This window comes from Nicotiana tabacum, chromosome 6 (genome assembly GCF_000715075.1).
Source record: "Nicotiana tabacum cultivar K326 chromosome 6, ASM71507v2, whole genome shotgun sequence".
NCBI lineage: Eukaryota > Viridiplantae > Streptophyta > Magnoliopsida > Solanales > Solanaceae > Nicotiana > Nicotiana tabacum.
The window spans coordinates 64,612,751-64,633,353 of record NC_134085.1 but is presented as its reverse complement, the minus strand read 5'-3'; the positions used below and the strand labels follow the sequence as shown (position 1 = coordinate 64,633,353).

At 37.6% G+C, this 20,603-nt stretch overlaps 2 protein-coding genes across 10 annotated transcripts; one reads left to right on the top strand and one right to left on the bottom strand.

Annotated features, from left to right (window-relative positions):
* Positions 1 to 7,389: 7,389 nt before the first annotated feature.
* Positions 7,390 to 13,985, top strand: LOC107817792 (pentatricopeptide repeat-containing protein At1g71490-like). Of its 8 annotated transcripts, none has more exons than XM_075254808.1 (4): positions 7,390 to 7,865; positions 9,031 to 11,527; positions 11,722 to 11,777; positions 13,220 to 13,985. In XM_075254808.1, the coding sequence occupies exon 2, from the start codon at positions 9,168 to 9,170 to the stop codon at positions 11,382 to 11,384; it is 2,217 nt and encodes a 738-aa protein (XP_075110909.1). In that variant the 5' UTR covers positions 7,390 to 7,865; positions 9,031 to 9,167; the 3' UTR covers positions 11,385 to 11,527; positions 11,722 to 11,777; positions 13,220 to 13,985. The 8 variants fall into 8 exon arrangements, with proteins under 8 accessions (XP_075110909.1, XP_075110910.1, XP_075110913.1 ...); XM_075254809.1 differs by lacking the exon at positions 7,390 to 7,865 and adding an exon at positions 8,020 to 8,112; XM_075254812.1 differs by lacking the exon at positions 7,390 to 7,865 and adding an exon at positions 8,032 to 8,209 and having other exon boundaries at positions 9,031 to 11,456.
* A 765-nt stretch (positions 13,986 to 14,750) lies between these two features.
* On the bottom strand, positions 14,751 to 20,141 carry LOC107817791 (small ribosomal subunit protein uS9m). 2 transcript variants are annotated; one of them, XM_016643663.2, is made up of 4 exons: positions 19,435 to 20,141; positions 18,044 to 18,484; positions 15,322 to 15,402; positions 14,751 to 15,140 (listed from the first exon to the last, which is right to left on the bottom strand). In XM_016643663.2, the coding sequence occupies exons 1-4, from the start codon at positions 20,012 to 20,014 to the stop codon at positions 15,049 to 15,051; spliced, it is 1,194 nt and encodes a 397-aa protein (XP_016499149.1). In that variant the 5' UTR covers positions 20,015 to 20,141; the 3' UTR covers positions 14,751 to 15,048. The 2 variants fall into 2 exon arrangements, with proteins under 2 accessions (XP_016499149.1, XP_075110915.1); XM_075254814.1 differs by having other exon boundaries at positions 15,322 to 15,430; positions 19,435 to 20,112.
* Between the last annotated feature and the right edge of the window lie 462 nt (positions 20,142 to 20,603).

The window sequence follows — 20,603 nt, the reverse complement described above, 5'->3', positions numbered from 1 at the left end:
TGAGGATTTGAAGGCCGATTTGACGTCGGAATTTGATAATTTGGTATGGTTGGACTCGTATCAGAATGGGTGTTCGAATCATGTTAATTTTTTCGGGTTCCGAGGTGCGGGCCCAGGGTTGTCTTTTTGGGTCGAGTTTTTAGTTTTCTTTAAAGATCAAAGCTTTATTATTTGGAATTGTTTCCTAAGTTTTTTATTTATGATATGAAGTTATTTTGGCTAGATTTGAGTCGTCCGAAGGTTGTTTCACACGAGAAGGTCATTTTAGAGTATCGGTTTAGCTTCTTTAATGTAAGTATCTTGTCTAACTTTGTGGGGGGGAAATACCCCTTAGGATTAGGGTTAATTGTGTTACTCTTGTTATGTGAAAGTCGTGTACATAAGGTGATGAGTGGGTACATGGCCTATGTGTGCTATTTGACCGGTTTAGATTATCTAGACTATTTTCATGCCTTTAGTTGAATTGTCATAACATGTGATATCTCTCATTGTTAATCTACTCTTACATGCTCTATTTGACGTTGTTAGCACTTGTTCTACCTCTTACTTGTTATTTTGCTCTTATATGCTTTAGTTGAAGTTATTGACTTCCTTATTGTCTTGTTACCTCTTAATTGTTGAATCACTTTTAATTTTGTTATTATTGAAATTCTTGTACACATTGTGATTGAGCCATGGGCTATTTGTTGTGGAAATATTGAATTGTTCGTCCCTTCCGTCCGTGCCTATTTGCTACTTGTCTTAACTGTTTTACTTGCACCCCTTAGTTGTCACGTGATATACTTGTTCTATTGTTTTTGTAATATTTGTTGCATTTCTTTGATTATTACGTGGTTCCTTTATTGTCATGTACTCATACCATTTTATTGTAGAAAATCTTATAAATTGAGATATTGGGTTGTTGTTGTTAATTTAAATCACGCTGAAACGGGTGAAATAAGGGAGGATTGTGATATTAAAATATGATGATACGGTGGGATCGGGTTGCACACCGCAATTGGTGAAATAAGGAGGATTATGATATTTATAAGTGATGATACGATGGGTACGGGTTGCACGCCGCAGTGGGTGCGCAACAGTTTATATACGTGATACTTGATATTGCTTATAGATACAATGGTGGAATAAGGCAGGATTATGATATTGATAAATGATGATACAGCGGGATCGGGTTGCGAGCCGCAAAGGATTGTATGTGTTATACTTGATGTTGTTGTTATGTCTTGTGTGAGTCATGCATCCTACGTGAACTGTTGTATTACTTCAAGGTGTCAATCTATGCTTCCGTGGTTACTCGGTGAATTGATTTTTAAGATAAATTTACTGCGCAAAGGCATTTCCTCATACCCTGCTGAGTTGTTAGTAACATAGCGGTTTTTTTAAAAAAAATTACTAGCATACTTACCATATATGACTCTTAAGTTAAAACTCGTCGTTTCATTCGGTACTTTACTATTCTTAATAGTTCTCATATTTCACTTTAATTGATTTCTCAACTAAACTCCTTACCCTATCTGATGTTTTTACTTTATATAGAAATGGATATTATGTTTAAATTTAACAAATTTTATATTTAATTCAGTAGCTTATCTAATGCTTTATTTTATTTAAAAATAATATTTCCTTCACCCAAATAATTTCTAAAAATAAACTCATTTTCTCATTTGATTCCCTATTCAAGGTCGTTATTATGCCTTATCGTATATAAATAAATCTCTTGGATATTTTAATTAGCATTTGATACGGATACAATGTACATGGTGCGCGTGGGTTTCGTCAGGCAAAAGTGATATGGAAAAATATGGGCATGAGGGGCCATACGTGTAAGATTTGAAAGCTGTGAGGTACCTCGGGTAATTATTGTTGTAAATTGTGCATTAGGAACGATTTTATTGATTGAGTTGTCACCCATTTCTTTATTACTCATTTATTTCTTGTTGTTATTCATGCTTCTATTATCTCCCAAATTCATGCCTGAAGAGTGAAGGTGGAGTACAATGGTCCCGTTGTATAAGAACAAAGGTGATCTCCAGAGCTGTAACAACTATAGGGGCATCAAATTACTAAGTCATACCATAAAAGTTTGGGAGAGAGTGGTAGAGATGAGAGTGCGAAGGACGGTGTCTATTTCAGACAACCAGTTCGGGTTCATGCCGGGGCGATCTACCACAGAAGCTATCCACCTTATTAGGAGGATGGTGGAACAGTACAGGGATAGGAAGAAGGATCTCCACATGGTGTTTATTGATCTGGAGAAAGCGTACGATAGGGTTCCTAGGGAGGTCTTATGGAGCTGCTTAGAGGATAAAGGGGTCCCGGTTGACTATATTAGGGTGATTAAAGACATGTATGCTGGAGCTAAGACTCGGGTTAGGACAGTAGGAGGCGACTCTGAACACTTTCCAGTTATTACGGGGTTGCACCAAGGGTCTGCGCTCAGCCCATTCCTATTTGCCCTGGTGATGGATGCACTGACTCATCATATTCAAGGGGAGGTGCCAGGTGCATGCTATTTGTTGATGATATTATTCTAATTGACGAGACACGAGGCGGCGTCAACAAGAGGCTAGAGATTTGGAGACATGCTCTTGAGTCTAAAGGTTTCAAGTTGAGCAGGACGAAGACGGAATACCTCGAGTGCAAATTTGGAGTTGAGCCGACGGAAGCGGGAGTTGAAGTGAGGCTTGACTCTCAAGTCATTCCCAAGAGGGGTAGTTTCAAGTACCTTGGATCGGTTATTCAGGGGATCGGGGAGATTGACGAGGATGTCACACACCGTATAGGGGTGGGGTGGATGAAGTGGAGGTTAGCGTCGGGAGTCTTGTGTGACAAGAAAGTGCCACCGTTACTAAAAGGTAAGTTTTATAGAGCAGTGGTTAGGCCTGCCATGTTATATGGAACTGAATGTTGGCCGGTAATGAACTCACACATCCAGAAGATGAAAGTAGCAGAGATGAGGATGTTGAGGTGGATGTGCGGGCATACAAGGATGGATAAGATTAGGAATGAAGATATTCGAGAGAAGGTGGGCGTGGCCCCCATGGAGGACAAGATGCGGGAAGTAAGACTCAGATGGTTCGGGCACATTCAGAGGAGGAGCACTGATGCACCGGTGAGGAGGTGTGAGCGACTGGTTGTAGTGGGCACGCGGAGAGGTAAAGGGCGACCTAAGAAGTATTGGGGAGAGGTGATCAGACAGGACATGGCGCGACTTAGGATTACTGAGGACATGGCCCTTGACAGGGAATTATGGAGGTCGAGCATTAAGGTTGTAGGTTAGGGAAAGTTGTGAATATTTCTACAGCACAATAGAGTGAGACTAGCCAGTTAGTAGTTAGACTAAGAATGTCATTGGTCGTCTATTGATGCAGGGCTTTACCTGCTAGTTTTACTATACCAGCCATCTATTTCGTATTTCGTATTCTGTATTTCATATCTCTTATATTGCTGTTATTTTATTATGCATTTTTATGGTACTAATATATCGGCTCCTGTTGCTTTTTTGAGCCGAGGGTCTCCTGGAAACAGCCTCTCTACCCTTCGGGGTAGGGGTAAGGTCTGCGTACATAATACCCTCCCCAGACCCCACTTGTGGGATTATACTGGGTCGTTGTTGTTGTTGTTGTTGTTGTTGTAAATTTGTGATCCTTCTGTTGTTGGTATTACATTGACGTTCTTTTCATTGTTAGCTTTAAGTTATATCCTGTACAGATTTATATGTATGGTAGGTATCTTGACCTGGCCTCGTCACTACTCTACCTATGTTAGGCTTGATACTTACTAGGTACCACTGTGGTTTACTCATGCTACACTTCTGCACATTTTTGTGCAGATCCAGGTACTTATGATCGAGTTGGTTTGAGACTCATGTCTACGCAGCTGGAGACTTCAAGGTATACCTTCTTGAAGTTTGCAAGCTCTGAAGTCACCTTCTGTTGTATTTTATTTCTATTGTTTCCTATTATAAAAAGCTTATGACTTGTACTACCGGTTTTGGGATTGTATGATTGACGTTGGCTCATCTATGTTGTATCAGATATTACTTAATGTATTCTAGTTAAGTTAGTTAAATTTCATTAATAATTAGCATGTGTTAGGCTTACCTAGTCTTAAAGACTAGATGTCATCACGACGTCTTAAGGTGAGAAATTGGGGTCGTGACAACTTGAGTCGATATTTTGAGTAAACGACCTCAGAACCTGAATTTGATGGTTCCAATAGGTTTGTATGATGATTGAGGCTTGGACGTGTGTTTGGATCGGATTTTGGGTGATCTAGGAGCGTTTCGGTGCGTAATGTTTAAAGTTGGTTCATGGGAAGTTTTCTAATTCTTTAAATTTGGTTTGGAGTGGACTTTGGTGTTATCGAGATTTGTTTGTGATTCCGAGCTTGGGAATAGGTCTGCATGGTGATTTATGACTTGTACGCAAAATTTGGTGTCATTTTGAGTAGTCTAAGTACGATTTGGCGCGTTTGGAATTAGTTGAGAAGTTTGAAGTTCATAAGTTGATTCAATTTGGTTTTGGGGTGCGAATCATAGTTTCAATGTTGTTTGACGAGGTTTGAGGCCTCGACTTAGTTCGTGTCATATTTTAGGATGTGTTGGTGTGGTTAGATGGGATCCCTGGGGGCCTCGGGTGCGAATCAGATTGAAATCAGACTTAGTTTTGGACTTGGGAACTACTAGTGGTTTCAAATCTGGTGCAATCGCACCTGCAAGGAAATGGCTGCATGTGCGAGCATGCAGAAGCGGTCTTGTGGTCGCAAAAATGGACTTTGGGCTGAAGCTGGGCGGCCGGAGATGCGATAGAGGCTCCGCAAGAGCGAAAACGGACCGACGAGATCGCAGGAGAGAAGGTAGTCCGTAGAAGTTGAGGTAGTCCATAGAAGCAGACCCATAGAAGTAGATCCCCATCCGCAAAAGCGAGAAGGCTAGAGGCTATGGGGGATCACATATGCGGCATTTTGACTGCACGTGCAGTTCCGCCTATGCGGTTAAGTGACAGTAGGTGTGGAAATCGCTGGCAAAGGTGCATACTTCTACTTGATCTTGGGCGAATCTGAGAGCACTTTTGTGGAGGATTCTCATCAACATCACAAGGTAAGAAACTTCTACCCATTTTTAAGCTAAATGCACGGATTGCAGGTAAATTAAACATGGGAATTAGAGTAAAATGGTGGGATTTTGTGGGAATATAGGGTTTGGGTAAAAAATTTGATTTGATCACGGATTTAGTTATGGTGATTGGAATAAATTATATAACTATTTTTGTAGGGTCATGGGTAATATTTATCTTCAAAAAAATTTGAAATCCGGGCACGTGGGCTTGGATGTAATTTTTATGGACTTCCGAATTTGGATGAAAATTAGTTTAATAGCTAAATTTTGAACTTTTGAGCATATATTTATTAGTTTATATGACTTTTGGTTAGTTTCGAGTCCTCGGCGTCGTTTGAGGAGTTCTAGTGAGGTTGAAGAGCCAGATAGGGACTTGGAATCAAGGTAAGTCTCTTGCCTAACCTTGTAAGAGGGAACTTATCCCCTTAGGTGTATTAATTATTGTGTGCTACTTGTTGTGGGGAGTTACGTAGCACGAGGTGACGAAACTCCATACGTAGCTATAATCATGATATGTTCGGGTAGACTTAGATTCACAACATGCCTTTAATTATGCTATTTATACCTATCTTGTGTATTAATTTTCTTGATTACGACTGAGATTGAGAATATTTTTGCAAAGATACCGACTTAGCCTCTTTCTTTGGAAAATTGGGAAATATTTGATAAACTATAAATCTGTATCTTCTCGCCTCGCATGTGCTTCCACGGGCGAGGTAAAATTCCCTACTCTTATAAGATCGGACCCTTCGCCTCGGCAACTTCGTGCTTGGTATTTGAGACTGGATTTGGGTTGGTAATAGTTGAGTTAGTGCCATCAAGGCCAGTTATGACATGTTTAGTGATTTGCTATAGACTCAAGTGTGTAGTTACTCTTATTTGCTTCATTGATACTTGTTATATACTCACCATGTCTACTTTATGCAATTTCTATTATTGTTTGACCTCTAGTAAGTGTCAAGTCGACCCCTCGTTACTACTTCTTCTAGGTTAGACTAGATACTTACTAGGTACGCATTGTTTTCCGTACTCACGCTACACTTCTGCACTGAATGTGCAGGTATTGAGACATGTACTACCAGTGGTTGCACAGGCACGTAGCCGCACTTCTACGGAGACTTAGTGGTGAGCTGCTTGCCTTGCTACGATCTGCAACACCGGAGTCTCCCTCTACCTTATTTATTATTTCTGTCTATTTCCTTTTAGACAGTAGTTGTATTATTCAGTATATTCTCTAGATTGCTCATGCACTTGCACTAGGTTTTGGGGGACTTTTAGCATTTATGAACTGTTGTACTTATCATTACTGTCACTATAGTGGATGTATTTATCACACTAGTATTTTGTTGAGAAAAAAGTATGTACGGTTGCATGAGACCTTACTTATTTCGTTCTTTTAAAAAGGTAAAATTTTGTTTTAAATGTTAAAAAGGGGTAGTTAAATTGTAGTTTTACTTGTGAGCTTGCCTAACGACGGCGTTATATGTCATCGCGACCTATCATGGATTTTGGATCGTGACACTGCAAACTAGTGATTTGTCCCCTGACCTACTGAAACCTTGTGGTATGCTCATGTACACCTCCTCATTCAAGTCTCCTTTCAAAAATATATTATGATATTCATTTGGTGAATTTTTCACTACCTTAAAGCTGCCAAGGTAAGAACACTTCTAACAATCACCATTTTCACCATAAGTAAAAATATCTCGTGATAATCAAGCATTCCTTTTGAGTAAAATCCTTAGCTACAAGCCTTGGTTTGAATCTCTTCATTTCTCCTGAAGCTTCACACTTAAGTTTGTAAAATTATTTGTAATCGATAGCTTCATCTTGGGCAATGGAACAAGTTTCCAAGTTTTATTATCCTCTAATGCCTTAATCTCTCTCTTCGTAGTTTCTCTCTACTTTTTGTCTTTGGTTGTCTCATGATAGTTATCTGGTTCCACTTTAAAAAATTAAAAAGACAACTCTAATATTTGATAAAAATGTTGTCATACCCTATCACATCAGAAATAGGGTGTTTATAATAGTTGGACTGCTTTTTTGTTAGGCCTAACATAATCTTTAAGTCATAAGGGTGGCTTTGATACTCTTGTAAATTTTCTGAAATCTTCAGATTGAAAAATTGGTGTATCCAAGCTCTATGCCTTGAATTGACTCTCCTTCAGTGTGAACTAGAGCAATTTTCAAAGTGTGCACAACTTTTCCTAGTAAAGAGACTGACTCAGGTAACAGAACATTATATGGTGTAATTGTCTCTTCTTCTATATCATGTCTTATAAGATCAGGAATATCCAGGAATAGGTGCTCAGCCTCAACTGTAAGATTTTGAAATGGAAAGACTTTCTCATAAAAGACCACATCTCTGTTAGCGAACAGAACATTGTGTTCAAGATAGAGTAGTTTGTATCCTTACTGATTCACAGCATATCTAAGCAATATACTTATTTTCTTTCTCTTCATTTCTTTTCTTCTTCCCTACCTACTATTCTTCTCCCGCGAACAAGTATGCAGATTGTGGCAATGAAAAAACCATTATCGTGCATTCTCTTCCGATATAACCGTTTTTTTCTCACTCTATACCCTTCTCTTTCCATCAAAACTGACCCACTTCTCAAGTCTCAACATACACAACAATTTCTTCCCAAAAACTTTTTGTTATCTTGAAATTAAGGAGGGGGAGTGGGAGAGCGATAAATATGTTTGTCATATAAGCTATTCAAGTACATTTTGAACGACACAAAGGGTAATAGAACTCCCACAAAATTTAAGTGTATTATTATATATTATTAATATATTTATGCATTTTTTTCTTCGTGAGTCACTTTTATATTATTATTATTATTTTATATATATATATATATATATATAAAAATAAAATCTTTTTTCAAAAAGAAAAGGAGAAACTCAGACTTGCAATAAAAGATATTCCTAGGTTCAAAGGACAAAAGCTGTCAAAAGTCAAAACCCCATTCTCTAAACCCCTAAACAAGGTTATTGTTCTCACTTCGTTTCCTCCTCCAATCTCTACAGCAACCATTTTCCCTTCTCCTTACCGGCGACCCCTGTGGCCGGTGGCCTCCAGACTTAGTACATATATTCTCTCACTATCTTTGTTAATCTTCGCATTTAGCTGCTTGAGGTTATTTAGGACCAATCCTTGGGTCAATTTGTATATTGTTAACCTGTTTTTTCGAATATTGGATTCCAGAAACTTCAAATTGCACTCTGAATGATTATAGCAATATTAAAAAGTGAATTTTTTTTAAGTGAGTCTTCTTTTGTTTCTGTTTATTTTGAGGTTTGTTGGTCAATTGCTGATAAAGTGAACAATTTTGGGTGATTTAATTGAAATTGTGATCTTTTTTTGTTTTTTCCTTTCTTTTTATTTGTTTTTAGAAATTAAAAAAATGCTGTAATTAACTAGTTTATTAAATGCACGAGGACTAACAATCCTACTTAGCTCCTGTTTTTGCTTTTTTTTATATTACTGCCTCTGTCTCAATTTATATGCTCATAATTGATGGACATGAAGTTTGAAATGTTAATTAAAGTCATATTAAAAAGGGGATTATTTAAAAGTTAGTTTGATAGTCAAACATCACTTGAAAGTTAAAAATTTGAATAGTTGAATTCTTGAAAGTATTGAAAGTTGTATAGAAATATAATGGTGTTAAATATTTTTGGATGTTCCAAAATAGGAGAGTGTCATTTAAGTTGGGATGAAGGAGTATATTTCTTGTTTGTTCTTAGAAATTCAATTTCATATGTTTCTTTGTATGATTTTCAGGTTCATATTAATGTGTTAGAAAGCTGAATACTTATTTTCCTTTTTGGTTGCATCATGATCGCTCTGGATTTTATAGATTAATTGCTATTATTGTGTCTTACACATGTGATTCATTTTGCAGGGATAGATTGGGTAAAGATTCAATCTTTCTAAGCCGTTACAGACTGTTGTTAGTGTTGCAAATGCGGAAGCAGTCATGCATACGATACCCATCCGCTATCTTCTTATTACTCATTGTAGTTTCAGCATCTGTAGTTTATGCCCTCCCGATTCAGTGTGCTTCCAAGAAACCTTCCTTTGTCCCAAATTCGGATGTTCATACCTAAAAAGTGGAGGAGTGTTACAGAATCAGACCCCCGAAACAGTGTCCATTCCTTGCTGTGTAGTTCTCGTGAATCTGTTTCAGGGTCTTGTGAAGCAACAAATGAGTCTATGGTGGATTGCCTACTGACAACCTTGAAGGACTTTGCAAGCCAAGGCCACATATGCAAAGCCTTTAGAACTTTTTCACTTATTCGGACTCATGTCTCCTCTCAAACCCCTTGTGATCTTGTTATACAGTCCTTATCGTCTCTTTTGTTATGTTGTACTAACAGTAAGTCACTTCTCGAAGGGAAGCAGCTTCATGCCTGCATTATTAATTCGGGCGTTGCACATAGTTGGAATTTGGTACCAAGGATACTCACCTTTTATACGACCTTCGATTTACTTGATAATGCTCATGCAATTGCTGAAACTTCAAATATTTTGCACCCTCTCCCTTGGAATCTCCTTATTTCTTCCTATGTTAGAAGGAGGCAAAATGAAAAGGCGTTATCTGCCTATAGACAGATGGTAAATAGAGGTATAAGACCCGATGAGTTCACTTATCCGTCTGTTCTGAAGGCCTGTGGTGAACAATTAAATCTTGCTTCTGGCCAGGATATTCACAAATCTATAGATGGTAGTTTCCTAGAGGGTAGCTTGTTTGTCCAGAATGCTTTAGTTTCCATGTATGCGAAATGTGGGGAAGTGGATGTTGCAAATGACATATTTGAAAGGATGCCAGTTAAGGATGCAGTTTCATGGAATTCAATGATCTATGGTTATGCTTCCAAAGGTATGTGGAGTAAAGCTTTTGAACTTTTTGATAGAATGAGGGCTACTGGTGCTGAAATGGATATTATTACTTGGAACACCATAGCTGGAGGTTGCTTGAAGACAGGTAACTTTATTGGGGCTCTTAAATTGTTCTCTCAAATGAGAACTTGTGGAATTCAGCTAGAACCTGTGGCAACACTTATTGGTTTGGGTGCATGTTCTCATACTGGTTTGTTAAAAAATGGAAAAGAAATTCATGGTATAGTGATGCGAAGTCACCTTGACGATTTCGATAATGTAAGAAATGCTTTAATCAATATGTATGCCAGATGCAAGGCGCTTAAGCAGGCGCATATTTTATTTCAGTTGGTTGACTCTAAAACTGTAATTACCTGGAATACGATCATATCTGGCTTTGCACATTGGGACAGGTCTGAGGAAACCTCCTTTCTTTTCCGAGAAATGCTGCTTTCTGGTGTTGAGCCAAATTATATAACTATAGCAAGCATTCTCCCCCTTTGTGCTAGGGTGGCAAATTTACAACATGGTAAAGAATTTCACTGCTATCTTACAAGGCGGAAAGGGTTTGAGGAACATATGCTATTGTGGAATTCACTTGTGGATATGTATGCGAGATCCGGAAAGGTAGTAGTAGCCAGAAAACTATTTAATTTGATGAGCAAGAAAGATGCAGTTACCTACACTTCGCTGATAGCAGGATATGGTATTCAAGGTGAAGGAAGAGAAGCAATTGAACTTTTTAATGAGATGATAAGGCACCATATAAAACCAGACCATGTGACCATGGTTGCTACTTTGTCAGCATGTAGTCATTCAGGCCATGTGACGCAGGGTCAGAAGCTATTCGAACAGATGCAAAGTACTTATGATATAAGTCCTCGTTTGGAGCACTTTTCTTGCTTGATTGACCTCTTTGGTAGGGCTGGTCTACTTAAAAAAGCAGAGGAAATCATTATAAAGATGCCTTATGAACCAACACCTGAAATGTGGGCAACTCTCCTTGGAGCATGTAAGATTCATAGGAATACTGAGATAGGAGAATGGGCAGCTGAGAAACTGCTGGAGCTGAGGCCCGATAATCCTGGATATTATGTGTTGATTGCTAATATGTATGCGGATGCTGGACGTTGGAATAAACTGGCAAAAGTGAGAACCGTTATGCGGGATTTTGGTGTAAGAAAGGCTCCAGGATGTGCTTGGGTTGATACGGGTTCTGGCTTTTCTCCCTTTTTGGTTTCAGATACCTCCAGTGGCCAAACAAATGAAATTTACTGTCTTTTGGGAGGACTGAATAGGCAAATGAAAGACACTGGTTATGTGACTACAGAGGATTCTTCTTCCGAAGAAGAACTTTGTGAAGGACTCCTTTTGTGAAAAGGAAGCGGGACTCAGATCCAGACCTTTGACTATTTCCATAAGAACTTTTCTCCTCTTTCCTGTTGCAAGGTATTTCTCATCACTCAAGCAGAATATGTGCCAGCTTGAACAAGCGTTCTGCTTTTTTCGCCACAGCTGAGGTAGATGACTCTTGCATTATATGCCCGGTCTTATGCATATCAACACTTTCTTTTAACCATGTTTAGAGATAAAGTTAGCAAATACTTTGGCTTGTGTTTCTTGCATGCCGTAGTTGTCAACTACCGCTTCCCTGTCTGAAGCTCGTACGATTTTCTTGATCTTTTCGACCGCTGATGATTTTTTCTCTTTATAGGTTGCAGGTTTTGTAGAGTAGGGGAACACTTGAAAGAATCTATATCAGTCTTCAAGGTAGAGGACATAAACTAATTAAACAAAATACTGATGATATTAGTTGTGCAAGTCTTTAGTTATTTTCTCATTCATTTGCTGGCTTATGATCGAAATCAGTTAGAATGCCTAGGTTGCTTTCTCTACAGCATATGTTTCATTTGTCGCAAGATAAATCCCTTGGTGCAGACTCATTCTATTCCAAATATTACTACCATTCATTTTATTACTGATGCATTTCTTAAAGGTGTTTTCATCTTTGCCTTAATTACTCTCTTACTACATGATGTGCTTGACTGGAACTGTTAATATTTCAGAAATCATAGAGAATTAAGAAGACATGGCTTGTGTTATTGTAGTTGAGACCCAAACTGAAAATAGTACATGGCTTCTGCTGCAAATCCGTTTCTTTTGTTGATTTTTTCCGAGTTTAGTCATCATTTCTATAGCTATTAATTAGTTTGAACTTAGGCAAAACCTCGAAGGTTTTTTATGCAGTTTAAGCTACTTGTGCAAAACATTAGGTTGTTCATGAAGTTTTAAGCAGCATTTGTAGGTAATTTCTTTTGATGTATTCCATGAGGTATTTATGTCAAGGGCTGCTTTGAATATATCTTGAAAGAAGGATTTCTTTGTTTTCTAGTATTCAGACTCCTTGAAGTTGGAGTGTTGTTAAGTCGGAATATATGGAGTCATGCCAATAAATCGAGAGCTTTTATTTGCGCATAGAATCCTATTCTAGTGCAGTTGATTATTAACTTTCGCATACTCCTTTTCAATGTGTGGTTAATCCAAGTTACCAGTATTATGTTACAAGCTTCAAATTGTTCTTTAGCATAACATCACATTCCTTTCATCCTTGTCCTTCAACATCTGGAAAAAAAGTCATATGCAAATGGTCATGGACTGATCTTCACGACATACTCGTGTCTAGAGCTAGCAAGAATTAGTACTCTCTTTTCTAGTCTATGTAGGAGGAAGCTCATACCCTCAAAGAAAGACACTATACGTATCATCTTTAACAGAATTTTGTATTTTTCATAAAAAGACATAGTTTTATATCAAATCAGAGAACTCTGAAGGTGGGCATGGCACACACATTTTCACTTCTCTGGCAGTTGCTTCTGTTCTCTAATTTGTTACTTAAACATACCACAATTAATCAGTGAGTTCACTAATCGTCTTAAACTATGAATATTTTCAACTACTTTCTTTCTTAATAGTTGTATCTGGAATAGAATATTTCTTCTTTTCTTTATGGATGTAGTTGGATGCCTTGCTCTAAGGCAGTGAAACATCTCGTCTTGGTGATATAAGTATGCAAAAATTCTCATTTTCCTTAGTAGTTGTCTTTGTTTTTTTACAAGTATAATTGTTGTTGTTTATCATTTCTTGTTGATTAATCTGGCTAGGTGCAGGATGTGGTGATTAATCGCAATAACCTGTGGTATCTTGAATTACAGACATTGTCACCAAATTGAGTGGAGCTACTTTGGAGTGTGGATACACCACTGCTAAAACATCCGAGATTACGTGTCTGGTCTCTCTCTTGGTTGGTTTTTCAATCTCGAGGTAGTGCACGTAAATGGCGGTCTTACAACATAGCTCGCCGTAGAGATCGTTTCTTGCAGTTGAAAAACACAGAGATCATTATCTGCGTGTCCTCCGAGTTGATACCATTTCTGTTACTATTTTTGCATTAAAGCCTTCTTCAGAAATCAAAGAATGATTTCCTTATGTTACAGCCAGGTTCACATGGTGTTGTAACAGAAGCAATTCAAAGGGGAAGGTAATACCTTTTTGCTGGTGTATTTTTCACCTTTTATTATGAAGGCAAGCAAGTGAGATGAAGTTAAGTTGCACAGCTATAGAGTAGTATACCAAAATACCAGTCTTGCTGATTGTAAATTTTATTATTGGGTTCCTCACTTGCTAGAAAAATAGAAGAAACAGGAGGATAATAAGTCACTTGCGTTGAGGGGATTAAATTCTTAGGACTCTTCCTGTTTTTGATTTGAGTTGACCAGTTAGTGTCGTTCTGATGATTTATAGACACAGCCAAACATAAAACCAGGTTATTCATTCTCGGTTTTGTTTGGTTATTTTGGGTTTATTTACGAGTCACATGTAATATGAATTCAATCTGTTAGAACTACATTTAAAATTTCTTATATCCATGTATGTTTGCAAGAATTGAACAAATAAATGAACATATGATCGATTTAAGTTTGCAGGAGCTCCCTGTTTTTGTATTGCATTTTCATCCTCTGGATGCCAATTAATGAAATTTTATTGTTGCCTGATCAAAAGAAAGTGTCTTTACGTGAGAAATTTTTACTGAGACACGATCATTAGCTGGATTCCGATGTTTAACAGAATGGAAAGACGGAAAATTCAGACAAACCAATGATAAAGTGGAACATGACATGCTAAAGGATAAAGACATGCTATCAGCATATAAGCAGTAGTCTCCAAAATCCAAAATGAAGAAAACACTCTAAAATATACTACTACTATTAATTACATTGTTGATTTTGTGCCTTTTGTTTTTGCATAACTTTAAACCTAAAAAAATATAATCGGCCTTTTTTAATTAATTACCTGTTTTCAAAGCTCTCGACAGAATCCACTACTATGACAACAGATTCTTTTAATCTTCGTCTCGAATACATAGAATAGGTAAGGTTGTGTAATAAACTGTTGTAGTTTTGTTGTTTGATCAAATGACAGATTGAGTCACCAAAGGAAGGAAACTCAAGCAGGTTATGAATCTGTCCATCAACTCGTTAATAGGAAGGAGGATGAGGATCAGTGGGAGGGAACCTAAAATGTCTCTATCAAAACATATAGGAAATTGGAGGCAAATATACCTACCTTAGGCTGATCCCCTAACATTCCAAACCGAAAATGGAGAAATTTTGCTCATTTTTGCTAGCCACCAGACACGACGCAACGCAGGCGAATGATAGTTGCCACAAGGGGAAAATGGAGAAATTTTGCACCACTTCAAAGGCAGTCTGCATTATTAAAGCTCTCAAAACTATCCTCTTGGATACAAAATATAGTTATATCAAGCTAATTATGTTACAAATGTGTGTGAGAAAGCAACTCTCTAACAACAAAAAATAAACAAGCATCCTAGAACTCTGCCAACTTAGAATATTCTAGGCAACATATCTTGTATACTCGTGCCATAAGTTAACAATGGCTCCAAATAGAAAATTGTGCGATTGATACCAAATCCTTTGGAATACCAGTTCCAGCGACATCCTAGTGTTAGCACCATAACAGTTCAACGCTTGACCCATTGGAAGCTCTTTCTTGCTTTTGCTTTACCAGGCTTTTTCCTCTCCACAACTCTCGAGTCTCTCGTCAAGTAGCCACCTGCAAAGACAAGGATAAGCAGCTCCGATCATAAAAACCAAATTCACATAGGCTCGTGATGCAAAATAAGTGTGAGCTCAATTATAACTAAGTGGGTTACAACATATAACCAACCTTTACATCGTCCAAACTAAACATATAGCAAGTATTTAGGTGAGAAACTCCATGTAGCAAGTATTACCTTCTCTGAGGGGAGGCCGCAACTCTGGGTCCCAATTCTGCAATGCCCTGCTGATGCCTAGCTGAATTGCACCAACTTGACCTGATTTGAGCGTATTTGTTATCCAAAACTACGTGTAGAACAACTTAAGACAACTAGGTGACGGCTTAAAATACATCAACAGAATGATATAATAAAGAACACCACTTCACACACATGGAGAGAAGAAATAGAGCTCCAGGCCGTACCTAACCCTGGAAATATATAGTACTCCAGTTCTTTCTCTTTTTCTTCCCCTCCCCCCTTTTCTATTTTTTGTTTTTGTTTTTTTTGTTTTTGGACTGACAGAGGAGGGAGCATGATAAAATCACAAACGCATAGATAGGTGTGGTTCCTGCTAAACTTCTCTTTGAAATATGTTTGGTCATGTCACGACATGAGAGCAAGAGGCATAATCAGCATACCCAAAATTAGAAGTCTTTGTAATACTTACTACAATCAAGTGTTTCAACAGCTTGCCAGAGCACACACGATACCCCTACTTGTGTTGAAGATTGAATGGAGAAACTAGAAAGGAAACCCTCTCTATGAAGTTTTCGTATACCTATATACTAAGCATTTATTGACAATAAAATACTCAAAAAAGTTGCTAGACAGCTTGATTTCTAAGATCCATTACAAATTTACATCACAAGGACAAAGTATAAGTTTAGAATGTAAAGCTTGACTAGTGAAAACAAAGCTTATGTAATTTCATATTGATAGACAGAATTCGCCAGATACATTATGCAGGTTTTCAATGCAAAACAAAGAAGTGCAGCAAACCCATAGTCAACACACTATCTTTATAGTTTATACTAGAAGTATAACACAATTACACGAACTAGGACTACCAAAGAATGGTATCAGATAAGCACTTCACTTAGCAAAGAGAAAGATTAAAGAACAAAGGAACACCTTCACGATCTATCTTAAAGAACTCAGCAGAGGAAGAGCAAGTTGGGAAGGATTAAGTCAAGGGACAGCTCTTCAGCAGAAAGATTTGAGGAAGTCAGGTCACTGACTAAGATCTGAATTGATTAAGCTCCGAGTCAAGTATTGACACATTAATGCTCCATTGCTGGTCCCTCATTTTTTTTTTTAGAAATAAAAGTGCTGCAATTATTTTGTATTAAACTTTTTCTCATCAGTGTAGATGGAGGTTCGATATAAAAGTAATAACAGCACTTTTTAGAGTATCTGATAGCTTTATCTTCTTTGTTGTTTTTTTGTCTTTGTTTTTGGAGATATCATACCAAAAAGTCTTATCAATTTGGAGAAGATCACTTCCTCACAAATATATGAAGGCAAAATCCTATTCCAATGTCCTCTACCTTTCTAAATCCAACACCAAAACAAAATAAAACCCTTCTCTTCCTTCTTCAGTCTGGTCCACCTAAATGGAGTCATACACCTTTTTAATGCAAACAAGTATCACGTCTCCTTAAGCCTATTGAGAGAACCAGTCTAAAAGATTAATCACCATTGGAAAGAAGGGAAGAAAGAGAAAGAAATAATCGACGTGCATACAAGCTGAATCGAACACCAAAAGGGGTCGCCTGGAGTGCTAAGCTCCCACTATGTGGGGGGGGAGGGGGGGGGGGTGGGTTCCAGGTAATAATAGTACCATATTGGATCTATTGTATGCAGTATCACATTGCATTTCTGCAAGAAATCCTTACCACGACTTGAACTTGTGACCTCCTCGCCCGAACACCAAACATCAACGTTATGCCAAGAAAAAGGAAAATAAAGAGAAAGGACCAGAGAGCCAAGATTATCTGTCTTGTCATTTTCTCCTCTTTTCTTTGTTTTGAGAAAGGACCAAAAACCCAAGATTCTCTGTCTTGTCATTTTCTCTTCTTTTCTTTGTTTTATTTCTACTATTCATTTATTTCTCTCTCTTATTTGGTTTACAAAGGAGAAGAGGAAAACAAATATAGCGCAGACGAAAGTAACAATTCTTGAGCCTACGTATTCCATTGACAAAAAATGGCCGTCTTTAGCTAAAAAAAGTTGGAAGATAAATTTATCTTATTTCTCCACTATTACCCTTCTACTTTCCCTTCCTTCCCCCGAGCTTCCCTTCTTCCTAAACTAACGTTTAGCTTTTGGCCAAACACAAAATTTTGAGATGTGCTGTATAAGGTTTCAACTTTCAACCATCATAATTCATAGCAATAAATATAAGTAAAAACAACCAACCAACCAACCTAACCAACAATTCACATTGTACCTTTCTCAAAATTCCTGGACGAAGCAACTCAGGATATATATCAAAGCAACTCTTAGAAAGATAGGACTTAGAAATAACATGCTAAAAAGAAAACACCACATAATTTGCTCTATAGTCGAAGATAATTCTGTTCAGATCATACTTTTAAAATTTCCTAAATTTTCCCTAAATAGTATACTGAAATTTATGCCAATAAAAAATATGGGCTCCAACTCTCACGTAAAAACAGGTGGTCCAAATGCAGTTGTCTAAACTATGCATTTTCCAAATCTCCTATCACATCTCCTTGTTTGATTTCTGCTCCAGAATGCACCCAGCAAGACATACAAGCAGCAATCATAATGAGTATGATGTCATATTCTTACAGATAAATTGGCAGATATTGTATCAGAACAGAGGGAAAAACAAATAAATTATTGGTAAAGGAACCGATGTTTGCAACTCATTCGCATGCTTACTGCTGCTTACCTGACACACCGCCTCCTTTTACAGTACATCTCACGTCCCACATGCCCAATGTCTTAGTTTCAGTAAAAGGTCGAAGGAGAACAGCTCGGTGATCAAGCATGGGAAAGTATACATCAAACTCTTTGTCATTCACCATAAATTTACCAGCACCTGGTTCAACCCAAACACGGGCTATACTACACTTCCTTCTTCCTGTCCCATAAGCCCTTCCCTTTTCATCTACTTGTTTGACTCGCGCCTTGGCTACTTCCTCCTGTTTTTGGCGCTCTATGTCAGCTCTGCTTGATTTCCTAGTATTCTTTTCATAACGCATGTCTTCGATTTCTCTCAAAGGAGGAAGCCCTTTAATGTCATCCAGGTCTCTCAAAGCAATCAAACTGTCCAGCATTTCATCTGTGATTCCAGATGCCGCTATTAGATCACCAAATGCACGATTAGGACCTGGAACGAAAGGCACCTCGTTAAGAAAACTCCCAGAACAGGATTAAGGAATAATTGCAGGTAATAAGATAAAAGAAGTGCATTATCCAGTTGCGTAACTAGTAGGAGAGCATGAACCACTACTCACCCCTGACCTCCCCCCAACCTGATATTCTTTCTCAAGATCTCTAACCCACAGAAATTAAATGTACTTGCCGGAGTTAAATTTTTATTGTCAAGTTAACACAGACTAACCTGTAATCAGTAAGTAGCTAAAAGGTTATAACATGCTTCAAGAAATATAGATTTTCTGAGCATTAAAACCACATGGAGTCAAAAGTTATATAAACCAAAAGAAAATTGGATCAAACTCACTGGATTATGCGCCTAAAACTCGCAGTAGGACAGGAAATACAATCAAGCCAGTAAAACATTGAGTGACATTTGGTTTGGGATAATCTGTCAAGTTTTGAAAGTTAAAGATGTTTCCTGCTAGCATGATTATTTAAGAATATACCTTAAGTCTCTGGTAAAACTTAAGGGATACCTCAATTAAAAATCACGTTGAACGCCAATAGGTCTATAGCCTGCTTAGGTAACACTCTCAATCATTGAAAATGCCAGACAACAATTTGCAGCAATGGACAACTAAGAGCTTTCTAGTTAATCTCCTACCTTATCTCAAATCCTATACTTCAGAAAGCATGACAATTTAGCCTAGTCATATGCTACTCAATTAAAGATGCCACCTAATGTAAACAAATCAAAATAAACAATTATGCCTTCTCAAGAAAAATGATCTTAAAGAAGCTAAAATTACCTTCAGAGAGCATGGCAATTTAGGCTAGTCATGTGCTACACAACAAATGAGATAAAATATAAGACCTTACAACCAAACCATAATGCACAAATCTTATACATATTTTCAAGAAAAAAACAATTTGAAATAAGCTACTAAAAAAAGGGATTACCTTTAAGAACCTCAGTAAGAGCTTTCTCTTCCAATTCAAGAAGCTTTTTCTCCTCAGCATTCTCAACTTTACCCTCGTCTTCAAAACCCATTATTTTAGTTTCTATTATAACCTCTTCTTCTCCCACATCAAACACTTTCTCTCCTTCACCTTCCACATCAAAACTCCAAGCTTTATTATACCCTTCAGCGGTTGCCCAAATCTCATCCTCCCCACCTCCACCAACACCCTTATTTTCTTTAAACACATCACCACTCTCTTCTTGTTGTTGTTTAGCCCAAGACCCATCATCAAGAACCTGCGTTTGTATACCCTCAACACTTTCTATGTCTTCATTGAACAGTGATTGATCAGTTTCAGAAGAAAGTTTCCACAAATCAGAAGATGATGGCTCTGAATCTTTGCCATTGTTGTTATTACCGGTGGAGAAGAAATGGGAGTTGTTGGGGAAGAAACATGGCTTGGGAATGGGAAAAGAGGGTATAGTGGAAATGGGTTTAGGGTTTAAGAAGTGGGTTTTGGAAGGAAGCAGGGTTAAGAGTCGGAGGTGTGAGGATTTGGAGATGAAACGAGAGAGCATTGTGGAGACTTAGACAGAAACAGAGGAAGAAGAAGAGACAATGGAGAAGCCACCGCTATTGTAAAAGCCCTTGATTCATACTTCAAGGCCCATCTTTGTTTAAGAAACCGGCCCTATTATTCTGTTGTTCATACACTTTTTTCTTTTTCCTTTTCTTATATATTCATAGGCTACATCCTATTATCTAGTTTTAATTAAAATATTACTCTAATTTTTAGATTTACTACTAAATTTTGTAAAAATCTAAATTTTTTGTGAAAAAGAAAAAATTAGTCGACTCCCCGTATCAATGTAAAATGAAAGAAAGGGTGTATTTCTTCTTTACTAAATTGAGTATTTAGAATATTGTATGGATAGTGAGTAAGATTTCAGTAATTAAAGACGTTCGCCACGAAGCTCAAAATTGCTCGCAGTATCATATGTACAAAAGCTCAAGGCTAAGGGAGATCGTCAAGAATAAGAAGCTATTGGCAGCTACATATAAGCGTATAACCTCCTGTAAATACAAGCCTAGCATGTGAAGTCTTTTCGAAAATTTTATGTAACTATCCTATATTATAAACTTATTTACTCCTATTAGATATGTTAC

Bases quoted from the DNA above. Each gene is read 5' to 3' on its own strand.
- LOC107817792 (XM_075254808.1), top strand. From the start codon at position 9,168: ATGCCCTCCCGATTCAGTGTGCTTCCAAGAAACCTTCCTTTGTCCCAA.
- LOC107817791 (XM_016643663.2), bottom strand. From the start codon at position 20,014: ATGCTCTCTCGTTTCATCTCCAAATCCTCACACCTCCGACTCTTAACC. The intron at 18,485-19,434 runs GTAATCCCTTTT...CTTTCGTTCCAG, and splicing joins TCTTACTGAGGTTCTTAAAG to GTCCTAATCGTGCATTTGGT. The intron at 15,403-18,043 runs GTAAGCAGCAGT...CGCTCAAATCAG, and splicing joins AAAAGGAGGCGGTGTGTCAG to GTCAAGTTGGTGCAATTCAG.